The sequence below is a fragment of the Pogoniulus pusillus genome, chromosome 2, assembly GCF_015220805.1.
Source record: "Pogoniulus pusillus isolate bPogPus1 chromosome 2, bPogPus1.pri, whole genome shotgun sequence".
Lineage (NCBI taxonomy): Eukaryota > Metazoa > Chordata > Aves > Piciformes > Lybiidae > Pogoniulus > Pogoniulus pusillus.
This window is the reverse complement of record NC_087265.1, coordinates 7,491,301-7,503,553: the sequence shown is the minus strand read 5'-3', so window position 1 is coordinate 7,503,553 and position 12,253 is coordinate 7,491,301. Positions and strand designations below refer to the sequence as shown.

Below are 12,253 nucleotides of genomic sequence, written 5' to 3'. Positions count from 1 at the left end.
GAGCTTCTGCTCTCCCCAGTGACAGAGCCCTGCTAAAAAGAGGATGAAGGCCAGAGCATGCAACAGAGGCCCCAGGTAGTAATGTTCTGAGATGAAGGGCAGAGGATCAGCTGTGGTTTGTAGTGGGTGATGCACATGGATGTGCTGGAGTGGGCCAGGACCTCACCCACCCCTTTCATTCTGGGGCTGCTCATGCTGGCTCCTGCTGCACAGAGATGCTGCTGATGCTGCTCCCTGGGGACATGCATGGTCCATGTGTGTCACAAAGGGAAAGGGCAGCTCCACAACCCACTTCCCAGCCCCTGAAGCAGGGATCAGCTCCCATGGTCTCTCCTGCTGACAGCAAAGGATGATAAAGTCCTGGAATTGTTTTGGCTTGAAGAGAACTTCAAGATCATCAAGTCCAGCCACTAACCCAGCACTGCCAGGCCACCACTGAGCTGTGGCCCTCAGCACCATATCTGACACCTCTCCAAGGATTGTGACTCCATCACTGCCTGGGGCAGGCTTTGCCAGACCTCAGGAGGAAGAGAGAGTTCCTCATGGCTAACCTAAACCTCCCCTGGTTCAACCTAAGGCTCTTTCCTCTTGTTAGTTGAGATAAAAGACCAACCCTCCACCTGGCTCCAAGCTCCTTTGAGGGGGTTGTAGAGAGCCAGAAGGTCTCCCCTCAGCCTCCTTTTCTCTCCCTTTTGGCTAAAGTTGCCTGGCCAGAATTTTAGGAGGTCTGGGGAGAAGCTCATCCACCTGCAGTGCCCTAACTTGCACAGCTCAGGTTGATTTGGCCTCCTCAAGGTGAGTGAAATAAAGGCAGAGATGAGCAGGATTATTGTGTGTTGGATGTGGTGACAGGTTTCACTGTGGGGACCACCTTCGAGGGCTGTGCCCAGAACTGGTCCCTCTGCAGTCCCAGGGCTGCAGGAGATGCCCATGGGGCTGATGTTCTGCTGCTCCTTGGCAGGAAGGTCGCCAGCTGCTCACATTTCTGCAGGAGCAGAGGCTCCAGGCAGCCAGATTAACTTACAGGAGGTGATTTAATAAATGTGGGCAGAGATGTGAGGAGAGAGAGAATTTCCTTTCCCTCAGGCAGGCCGGGACAGGCTCTTCGTTCAGCCCAGGCCACCTAATGATGTTTTTCAAACACAATTGGAGGAATTTTAAACATGATTTAAATGCCTTGTGTGAGTCATCCCTCTCCTGACCCAGCAGAGCATGCTGCTGTTTACCAGGCAGTGCTGCTGGGGCAGGGGTCCTTGGGCTTCTCAGAAACCTCAGGCTAAACCCAAGAGCTCCCCTCTCAGATGAACCTCAGATGAAAACAACCTGTTCCCAGCACTGCTCTCATCAAGGAAGGTCGCTAAGCCAGCAGAGACTGAACTGGTGTCTGTCAGGACACTTACAAGCATTAAGGAGATGCTGAGACCCCACCTGCAGTGCTGGGGCCAGCTCTGGAGTCCCCTGCACAGCACAGGCAGGGACCTGCTCGAGTGGAGCTAGGGAAAACCACGGCAGTGATGGGAGGGCTGGAAGGGCTCTGCTGTGAGGCCAGGCTGAGAGAGTTGGGCTTGTTCAGCCTGGAGAAGAGAAGGCTGCAGAGAGACCTTCTGGTGGCCTTGCAGTGCTTCAAGGAGCTGACCAGAAAGCTGAGGACAGACTTTTGAGCAGGGTCTATTCTAACAGGCTAAGATGTGATGGCTTGAACTGATAGAAGGAGATTGAGACTGAAGAGAAGGGAGAAACGTTTGACACTGAGGGTGCTGAAAGCCTGTCCCAGGTTGCCCAGGGAGGTGGGAGATGCCTCACGCCTGGAACCATTCCAGGTGAACTTGGTTGACTGGGGTGATGGTTTGAACTGATAGAGGGCGATTGAGACCGGAGAGAAGGGAGAGATGTTTGACACTGAGGGTGATGAGAGCCTGTCCTAGGTTGTCCAGAGAGGTGGGAGATGTCCCATGCCTGGAACCATTCCAGGTGAGGTTGTCCAGGGCTGTGGTTGCAGATGTCCCTGCTGGGTGCAGGGGGGTTGGGCTAGGTGCCCTTTAGAGGTCCTTTCCCAGGCAAACCCACCCATGCCTCTATGAGCCTGTACGTGCCTGCTTTCAGTCTGGAAATGCTGGCTGAGGCTGGCCACTCAACAAGCTTCAGGAAGACCAAACACACCATGCTCTTCCAGCAGCAGTGAGAACATGCACGAGATGACAACATGAGAGGTTCACAGCCCTGGTTGGAAACAGGATGTGGGTGACAGGCAAGCGCTGTGGGGACGCTGCGGTGGGAACTGAGATCAGCGTGCCCCAGCCTGCTGACGGGAGGAAGGAACTCACAGGCAAGCCAAGCAGCTCAGAGAGCAAGATGAGCAAGAAAGCTCTTCTAAAGTGGCTTTTGTTCTCTCAGGCAGCCATGAGCAAGGGTCCTGAGAGGCAGGGCAGGAGGAGGGTGGGCGTGTGGACTACACTGCATGGTGATGCTGTGGTTCATGGGGCTGTGGATGCTGTTGTGGACCTTCAGTGGATGTGATGGTTTGGGTGTTACCTGCACCCCCTCTTAAGAAAATCACCCAGACTAGACTCAGCAGAGCTGGAAATTAAAGAGTGGAGCTTTCTATTTACAGCTTAGCACAATATACAAGCAGACATTTACAATCTATACAGCCACATACAGAAATATGCAAGGTAAAAAGGTCATACAGAAACACAACAGCCCTCCCAGAAACCTGAGTCCCCAGGAGGGATCCCAACCACACTTCCACCTCCTTTCCATCCCTCTACCTTATCCCAGACTTTGCCTTACGTTCCAGGTGAGTTTGGAGAATCAGTCAGGGGGGTCAGGAAGCAGAAGGATTAGTCACACAGACAGCAGGTTAGGGAGAGAAGTGCAGACAGCCAGAGTGCAACTCTGTCATCTATGTTTGTGTTCTCAGCAAGCCTATGAGTGCAGCAGACATCACCACTGTTTCCTTTTCACAGCCTATCATCTAATTCTTCTCACCAAAATATCCCAGCTAGGCTGAAACTAGCAGAGTGGAGGAGGTGTCCTCACTGACCATGGGGTGGTGGAAGGGCTTGCTTCATTTCCTGACAGCCAAGGGATGACCTTTCCTCTTCTTGCCCCAGCTGGAGTTCACAGCAGAAAGAAGCGCAGCTGCTCTGAGGAATGCAATTCCTTTTGAAACCTAGAACCTTAATTAATCTGCTGAGTGCTACTGAGCCTGACCTCATGAGGGTTCTTCACCACTCAGCAGGGTCTTGTCCATGCCTAGATCTAGGTAACTCCTTCCTGCATTCAAAACCCTACATCGAATGGAGATGTTCTGGTTGCTTTTCTGTGCTTGAAGGGGCCAGTCAGGAAGCTAAGGACAGACCTTTGAGCAGGTCCTGTTGTGGCTGGACAGGGGGTGAGGGTTTAAAACAAAAAGAGGGAGATTCAGACTGGAGAGAAGGGAGGTGGTGAGAGCCTGGCCCAGGTTGCCCCATTCCTGCATGCATCCCAGGTGAAGTTCTCTGGGGCTCTGAGCAACCTGCTCTAATTCAGATGTCCCTGCTGGCTGCAGGGGTTGGACTAAATGAACTTTAGAGGTCCTTTCCAACTCAAACCAGTCTGGGATTGGATGATTCTATTAATCAGCAGCTCCTGCATTCCTCTCTGACCTGTGCTCCTGCCTGTCCTGGCTTTTGCTCCATCTCAGACATGCTTGGAGCAGGTGGGTCCACCACTTCATCAGCTTCATCTCTGCTCACCTTTTGGGGGATGGTGACTGCTTTCCTGTGGGCACTTTTGATCTGCTGGGTTGTGCTTTCCTACCCTGCAGTTCCTTTTCCATGCAGCTGCTTTAGAAGGCTCCAAGTGGAGCAGCAGGTTGCACCCAGCTTTCGAAGGACTGAGAAGAAGATCACAAAGCACAGATGTTGTGGGTCACTGGCTCTGTCCTGCCCCTGCCAGGTCAAAGAGAAGCACACCTGATAGGAAGCCAAGAATTTACTGCTGTGCTCCCAGCACAGACCAGCTGCAGAAGACATGGCTGTGCCACCCACAGATAAGAAAACAAAGCAACCTCACCATGGGCACCAGGTCTGCCACAGGAGTCCCTACCACAGGCAGACCAAGCCAGCAAAGCCTGGGCAGACCCCCTCCAACCAGCCCCAGTGCTGAGTCTGTGCACAGATCTGAGATAGAGTGTGGCAGTGCTACTGTGCTGCCCTTGGCAGTGCCAGGCTGCACAGATGGAGAAGAGGAGGTTCAGAGGTGACCTCATTGCTGTCTACAACTACCTGAAGGGAGGCTGTAGCCAGGTGGGGGTTGGTCTCTTCTGCCAGACAAGCAGCAACAGAAGAAGGGGACACAGTCTCAAGCTGTGCCAGGGGAGGTCTAGGCTGGATGTTAGGAGGAAGTTGTTGGCAGAGAGAGTGATTGGCATTGGAATGGGCTGCCCAGGGAGGTGGTGGAGTCGATGTGCCTGGAGGTGTTGAAGCCAAGCCTGGCTGAGGCACTTAGTGCCATGGTCTGGTTGACTGAATAGGGCTGGGTGCTAGGTTGGACCAGATGAGCTTGGAGGTCTCTTCCAACCTGGTTGATTCTATGGGAAGGGGTTGTCTAACCAACAGATGGGACCAGGAAACACCTAAAACTCTTTCAATAACGTCTTTCAATCAACAAGGCAGGCAGGCAGGGTCCTGTTCCCATGCCTGTGCCCACAGTGGGAGCTGTTGTGGCTCCTGGGTCAGTGGGGCTCCATGTTGGCCGTGGTGCCATGGTTTCAGTTCTGAGTTGTTTCAGTTTTGAAGCTTGGCCAGGAGTGTGCCTCATGCTCAAGCTCCAGACTTGTGCTGGCTGCACCAAGAGGGGTGCAAAACTCTCCATGCCATGTGCCCAGACTGTCAGCATCACCCTGTTACTGGCCACCCAGCTCCTCCTCCTGAGGGCACCTACCACTGCATGTTGCCAACTCATTTTCAAACCTCACCATGCATTTTCCTTGGACAGTTTTTTCCCAGCTGCCTGGAGATGTTCAAGGCCAGATAGCATGAAGTCTTGAGCGACCTGGTCGAGTGGAAGGTGTGTCCCTGGTCATGACAGGGGGCACTGGAAGCAGATGATCTTTAAGGCTTCTTCCAACCCAACCCAGGATTCAGTGAACAGTGCTGAACTCATCTGCATAACGATGATGAGAAGGTGTTTGGTTAGAGAGGCAAACTCACAGAGGAATAAGACCAGTGGAAGGGCTTTGGATCCATTTCTAATCCTGCTCTGAACTCAACAAGAGGCTTTCCAAACCCTAAAGCCCAAAGATGCCAGAACTATTGCATTATGTGAGCACACAAAGTCACTCAGGGCAGGAGCTTACCCCCTTATGTAAAGCTGGCCCTGGGAACCAGGGGTGAGATGAGTTCAGCCAGGTCAGAAGAACTCTGGTGCTGATCAGGTGCTCCTCCTGCTCCCCTCTGGCTCCTGCTCACTGGAGGTGCCACTGATCTAAGTGTTGATCTCATCTCCTGTCCCTTTGATACTCCTTTAGAGGGACTTTCTTCTGCTGTGGTCAGAAGCTGCTTCTGCAAAAGGGAGTGGAAGAAGCAGCACCATGCTGACCTGCCCGGGCTGCCAGCAGGCAGCAAGCACCTGCCTGGCTTGGCCACCTGGCACCTTGGTTCCCATCTCACCACAGAATGGCACTTTGGCTGGTGCTTTTGGGTTTCATCTTCTCTCCCTGAGAGCCAAGCCCTGAAGATGGGCTTCATCTAGCAGGGACAAGAGTGACAGGGGATGGAGTTAAATCCAGCTGGTGGCCTGCACCTGTGGTGTTCCTCAGGGCTCAGTGTTGGTACCAGTTCTCTTTGGGACCTTTGTCAGGGACTGCACCCTCAGAAAGTTTGTGGCAGACAAGATGGGTGGGTGTGTTGTTCTGCTGGAGGTTAGGAGGCTCTACAGAGGGACCTGGCCAGGCTGGATCAATGGGCCAAGGCAAATTGTATGAGGTTCAACAAAGCCAACTGCTGGGTTCTGCACTTGGGTCACAGCAACCCCATGAACGCTCCAGGCTTGGGGCACAGTATTGGCTGGCAGCAGCTGAAGATGAGCCAGGGTGTGCTCAGGTGACCAAGAAAGCCACCAGCATCCTGGCCTGGGTTAGCAATGGTGTGGCCAGCAGGAGTAGGGCAAGGATTGTCTCCCTGGACCGGGCACTGGTGAGGCCACAGATTGAGTTCAGTGCTGGGCTCCTCACTCTGAGAAGGACATTGAGGGTCTGGAGTGAATCCAGAGCAGGGCAATGAAGCTGGTGAAGGGTCTGGAGAGCAGGGCTGGTGAGGAGCAGCTGGGGGAACTGAGGACGTTTAGCTTGGAGAAGAGGAGGCTGAGGTCTCCTGCAACCCAAACTATTCCATGGCTCTATGACAGGGCAGAAGGTGGCCAGGCTGAGGCTCCTGCGGCAGAGGAGCATGTCCCTGTGCCATGTGCAGGCCATGTGCCCTCCCAGGCAGCTGGCTTGCCGCCGAGCGATGCAGAATGTGGGCATTGTGTGGGCACGGCACGGCCAGGTTTAGGGGCACACAAAGCCATGGGGAATGTTAAGAAGGTTCAGGTGGCCGCAGCGCAGGGGCCAGCGGTCACCCCCCGGGGATTAGGGGTCAGAACAACGGCGGTGGCTGTGGGCTGGCTGGCACACAAAGGGCCGTTGTGCCCGCGGCACAAGATCCCCGTTTGTTAGCGCGGGGCGGCCGCGCTCGGTGCCAGCGCGGAGCCGCCTGCCGCAGATTGTTTGTTGATGGGCATCAAAAGGGCGCATTTAATTATGCAACGGGAGCAGCCGCGGCAGGGCCAGCTGCTGATTGGTCTCCCCACGGCCAGAGCCCGCTGGCCGCCCCTCGGCACAGCTGATGGTGCCACCGCGCAGAGGGGACGCGTCCTGACCGTCGGCCCAGGGGAGCGGACCCCGGGGCAGAAGGGGCGAGGAGCGGCGCTCCCCACCCCGGGGCGCAGCAGCGGGGCCCCCGCGGGCGCTTGGCGCCGGTGGGTGGGCACGGCAGGGTCCTCAGCATGACGGAAGAAGTGCCGGTGGCATCCGACGTGCCTGAGTGCAACGGGAGCGTAGCCCCGGAGAAGGGCTCGCTGCCGGCAACCGGAGTCATCGACGAGAGAGCCAAGCCTGTGGGGACACTGCCATACCTGAACGCGGGCACCAGCCTGGCCACTCCACCTGCCAGAGGAGACCAGGAAGAGAAGAGAAACTCTTTGGCAGAGGACACAGTTCAGGAGCATGGGGATGGAGAGGAGCGATGCAAAGGTAGGTACAAGGCTGCCTGACTTCAAGGCAAAAGATTCCTTCCCCTAAAGGGAAATAGCCTCAGGTTTCACTAGGGAAGGCTTAGGTTGGCTGTGAGGAACGATTTCTTCCCCAGAAGGATTGTCCAGGTCTGGCCCAGGCAGCCCAGGGCAGTGGTGGAGTCCTCATCCCTGGTGGAGTTTAAACGTGATGGAGATGTGGTGCTGATGGACACGGATTAGCGGTGACCTGGCAGTGCTGGGCTAATGGTTGGACTTGAGGATCTTAAAGGTCTTCTCCAGCTGAAAGGACTCTGATTCCATGACTCTGAATGTTGGGAAAGAAAGATGTGCAGCCAGGATGGACTGTGTGTGAGTCAAGGTCCCAACCCATGGTGGTTGTGGCAGTAACTCAGTCAGGGACAAATCTGATCTCACAGTTACCCAGGACAGGATGAAACAAGCAATTTCTTCATCTATTCCTGGATCTGCTACCAGTCTGCCACCATTCACCCCAGCCTCCCTCCCTGACTGCCCCACCAGCCCATGCCTTCTGCTTTGTGTCTCCTCTAGAGAAGCCAGAGGATGGTGGTGGGACACTGCAACAAGGAGCAGCTGACACCCAGGACACAGAGCTGGCTGGCCAGGAACCAGAGGAAGGTAAAATGGAAAATGCTGTGGGATGTGAGGTTCTCCTGCAATGGGCAGCCTTGAAAGGCAGTGACATACATTGCTCAGCCCCTGATCTGAGCAGTGACTCACAGAGAAGGGACCCTCAAAGGTCACCTTGTGCAACCCCAACGCAGTCAGCAGGGACGCTTCTGACTAGATCAAGGTGCCCAGGGCCCCATCAAGTTTGATCTGGGGCCTCAATCACATCCTTGAGCAACTCATTCCAGTATCTCACCATCCTCATCGTGAAGAACTTCCCTCCTTAAGTCCAGATTTCCTCCTGATGTCCCTCTGTAGAGTAGCCTTAGAAAATGTGGCTGGTGTCCTTCTTCCTGAGGTTTGCACTTATCTTTGTGACCATGGATTATTGAAGCACTGTGGGAGCTTCAACCAGGAGGTCTCCAACAGCCTTATGAGCCTCAGAGATGCTTTATCTTCTGCTCCATGCTGGGAGCCCAGAGGACAACCTAGGGAGGCTGTCAGGAAGAAATGTTTGGCTTTGAACCTCAAACCTTTCTCCTGCCTGACTCACCAAGTGTCTAAACCCCCCCTGGCACCCAAGCATCGAGCTCCTAAACATCTTCTCCTGGGTTTCTCTACTCAATCCTGGGTGAAAATGGTAGAACTCAGCTGGAGCCCAGGCTGGACCTTGCAGCTGCCTCCGTGGTGAGCAGCTCATTGAAGTTTGGTGACTCTGTAGACAATGGCAGACGAATTCACATACAGTGTGCAAAGTGCAGCCCCTGCTCAAAACCTGTCTTCTCCCCCAAAAGTATTTGCTCCTCAAGGCTGCTCCTCAGGGAGGATTTCCTCGAGCACCATTAAAGGAGGGAAGCTGCATCTCCCTGTGGGTGGGCTTTCAGCATGGCTGCCCTTCCACATTTCCCACCCACGGGCTCTTGACCAGCTGCTTGATTCTGGTGGCCACAGAATGAGGAGCAGCTTGGCTGTGGGGCTGCTGCTGATGTTCTCCTCACCACTGACCTGTGGGTCTGCTCTACTCGCAGCACACAGCTGCGCTGGGTCCCTCCTGCCACTTCCACACCCACTGGCAGCACTAAGCTGGTATTTTCTGTGTGTCACCTGGCACATCAGTAGGAAACCTCTCCTCAGAGAAGAGCAGGCTGGCAACCTGGAGTAGCTGTGGGAGTCCTGGCAAAGGCAGCACCACGGAACGAAGCTCTAAGACATGTTCAGGCCATGCCCTGCACACAGAAACTTTGCTTTGACCAGGAAAAGGAAGAAAAATAATAGATGAGCCTTTGTCAGGGTCAAACCAACATGTGATAGCAGCTGCCTGGGCTGTGAGGAGGTGAGCCGGCGATGGAGCTCCACGGATGGAGCTGTGCTTACTATGAGTGCACAACAGAACCTATCAGCCCCCGGCACAGCCCCCAGCCGCAAGCACTGCATCTCCCAGTGGCAGGCAGCTCTTTAGTACCCAGCCAATTTGCTCTAATTAACGCAGACAAAGGCTTGAATAGACCATTTGTTGAGACGTCTAATGTGGGACAGACAGGCCAGGCAGGCGGTGGTCATCACAGCCCGGTGGGCCACCTCTGAAAGAGGAATGTGGCTCAGGGGCTCCTGCTACACAGCCAGCAGAGTCTCGTGGTGGGGTCTGCCCCATGGGGAGGGGGTGCTGCTCCAGAATGGGGAGTTTGGCTCCTTGAGCCCAAGCTGAGAGCTTTGGGAAGGATGCCTGGAAGGCACCACAACAGAGTCCTGCAGAAGGATGCTTGCCAGCCATGGATCCAAGGGCAGGAGCAGATCTGCAGGGTGGTCCTGGGGTGCAGGGGGGATGCTGAGCTGCTCGTCCCTCCTCAGAGCTGGACCGAGAGCATCTGCATCACCTCTCCTTTCACAAGAAAGCTGGGGAGGAACTTTTTAGGCTGTGAGGTAGTGATAGGACTGGGGGGAATGGAACAGAGACAGAAATGGGTAGATTCAGACTGGATGTTAGGGAGAAGTCCTTCAGCATGAGGGTGGTGAGAGTCTGGAATGGGTTGCCCAGGGAGATGGTGGAAGCCTCATCCCTGGAGGTGTTTAAGGCCAGGCTGGATGAGGCTCTAGACAGCCTGATCTAGTGTGAGGTGTCCCTGCCCATGGCAGGGGGGCTGGAACTAGATGATCCTTGTGGTCCCTCCCAGCCCTGACTGATTCTATGATTCCTTTCACAAGAGAGCTGTGGGGAGGGCTCCCTGGGGGGGATGGTACAACGGAGATGGGTAGGTGGCCTTCAGCAGTGAGTTTGGGAAGGCACAAAGCCTTCCTAAAGCACACCTGAGTGTCTGTGCTGATGGGTGTCCACGCTGGAGATGTGGGCACTCCTCACCATGCAGCTCCAAAGGATGGGGCTTTGGTGGCAGGAGGTGGTAAGTCACCAAGCCTAGTGCCACATAGACAGTGTGTAGGGCAGGGGCACAGAGGTGGTGCTGAGCCTGTCCTCACCTCCACACCTTCTGTCTGCTGCAGGCCTGGGCAGTGAGGAGACATCTGTGAGCAGCGGGGAGCTGGGATTGGCACCCACTCCTGACAGGGAGATGGTGGAGCCCCCCATGGCCAGTGCTGATGGGAGAGGGAACACAACTGAGGAGGAGGAGGAAGCAGAGGAAGAAGAGGACACAGAAGAGGACGAAGTGCAGGTGATTGACATCAAGAAGGAGAACAGCGAAGCATCCCACCTAAAACCACCCGACAGCAGCAAGGAGGCACCTCCCCCGACCACCCTTGGCTGCAGCCCCTCCCAGGTGGAGAAAGGCATGGAGCAGCCCAGCCTGGGGAAGAAGAACGACATCTCCAGACACAGCTACTCCAGGTACAACACAATCTCCTACCGCAGGATCCGGAAAGGAAACACCAAGCAGCGCATCGACGAGTTCGAGTCCATGATGCACTTGTGAACTGAGGTGGGGCATGGCCTGGCCACCTGGGTGGGGCACTCAGGTTTGGGGTTCTCTGTTGTCACCCCCTACCCCACCCCAACCCCAGAGGTACCTCCTCACACCATGCCAGGTCACTGCTTCTCTCCTTTTTGTACATGCTTTGGTGACTCCCCGTGACCATGTAACACGTTGGCTGTGGAGCCAGGGCAGGGCTGGCAGCAGTGCCAGAGAATAAATAATCCCTTTGCTAAATCCAACCCCTCGGATCCAAAGTTCATCCTCCTCTTTTCTCTCCAGCTTCTGGATCTTAGGAACAGTTTCCTTGCTGCAAGAGTGGTCAGGCACTGGAAGAGGCTGCCCAGGGAGGTGGTGGAGTCACCATTCCTGGGGGTGTTCAAAGAGTGTATCGATGTGGCACTTCAGGGTATAGTTTGATGGTCATGGTAGTTGGGTATGGTCGGGCTCCATGGTCCTAAAGGTCTTTTCCAACCTTTGTGAGTCCCTGTAGCCACACTCAGACAATGGATTGTCTTCAGCTGGCTGGGGCTGCCCTAGCAGCCACCACAGATGTGGCCCATGCTGCCAGCGGCGCTGCTCATGAGCTGGCAGGGCAGCAGCTCGGTGACACTGGCCAGGGCAGGGTGAGGAACACAACAGATGCCTGTTTGCCACCCCAGTGAGCTCTGTTCTGCTGTCTGCCCCTGCTGGCAGCTGCCTGTGCTCTGGCAGCCACCTCTTGCCAGGCACTGCTGTGCTACAGCCAGGTCTGAGAGTCATGAAAGTCACAGAATGGCAGAACGGTAGGGGTTGGAAGTGACCTCTGGAGGTCTTTGAGTCCAAGCTCCCTGTCAAAGCAGTCACCTAGGGCAGGTCACACAGGAACATTCAGGTGAGTTTGGAAGCTCTCCAGAGAAGGAGACTCTACAACCTCTCAGTGCAGCCTGCTCTGGGGCTCCAGCACCCTCACACTGAACAAGTTTCTCCTCATGCTGAGGTGGAACTTCTTAGGTTCCAGCTTGCACCTGTTGCTCCTTGTCCTATCACTGGCACTGCTGAAGAGAGCCTGGCACCTTCATCTTGACACCCACCCCTCAGATATTTACAGACATTGCTAAGATCTCCTCTCAGCCTTCTCTTCTCAAGACTAAGCCCCAGGTCTCTTAGCCTTTCTTCACAGGAGAGATGTTCAAGTCCCTTCATCATCCTCACAGCCTCCATTGGATTCTCCCTTGTAGATCCATATCTCTCTTGAAGACAGAAGACCCTCCCTGTCTCCTGTCTCAGAAGACCCTCCTGCTGAGATGCAAGGTCCAGGTTGGACCTTTTTGCTCTCTAACCTTCCTCTCAGGAGCAGTCTGGGGGCAGCTGGATTCAAGCTTAGCCACTCACCCTGCAAAGCAGAGTGTGGGCTCCAGAACTGGTTTATTTCTGCTCTAGTAGGT

The 12,253-nt window shown here is 55.0% G+C and overlaps 1 protein-coding gene across 1 annotated transcript; it reads left to right on the top strand.

The window, feature by feature from the left end:
- The first annotated feature begins 6,820 nt into the window (after positions 1 to 6,820).
- ERMN (ermin) lies at positions 6,821 to 11,068 on the top strand. The gene is made up of 3 exons (XM_064166360.1): positions 6,821 to 7,276; positions 7,828 to 7,914; positions 10,402 to 11,068. The coding sequence occupies exons 1-3, from the start codon at positions 7,030 to 7,032 to the stop codon at positions 10,827 to 10,829; spliced, it is 762 nt and encodes a 253-aa protein (XP_064022430.1). The 5' UTR covers positions 6,821 to 7,029; the 3' UTR covers positions 10,830 to 11,068.
- The last annotated feature ends 1,185 nt before the right edge of the window (positions 11,069 to 12,253 follow it).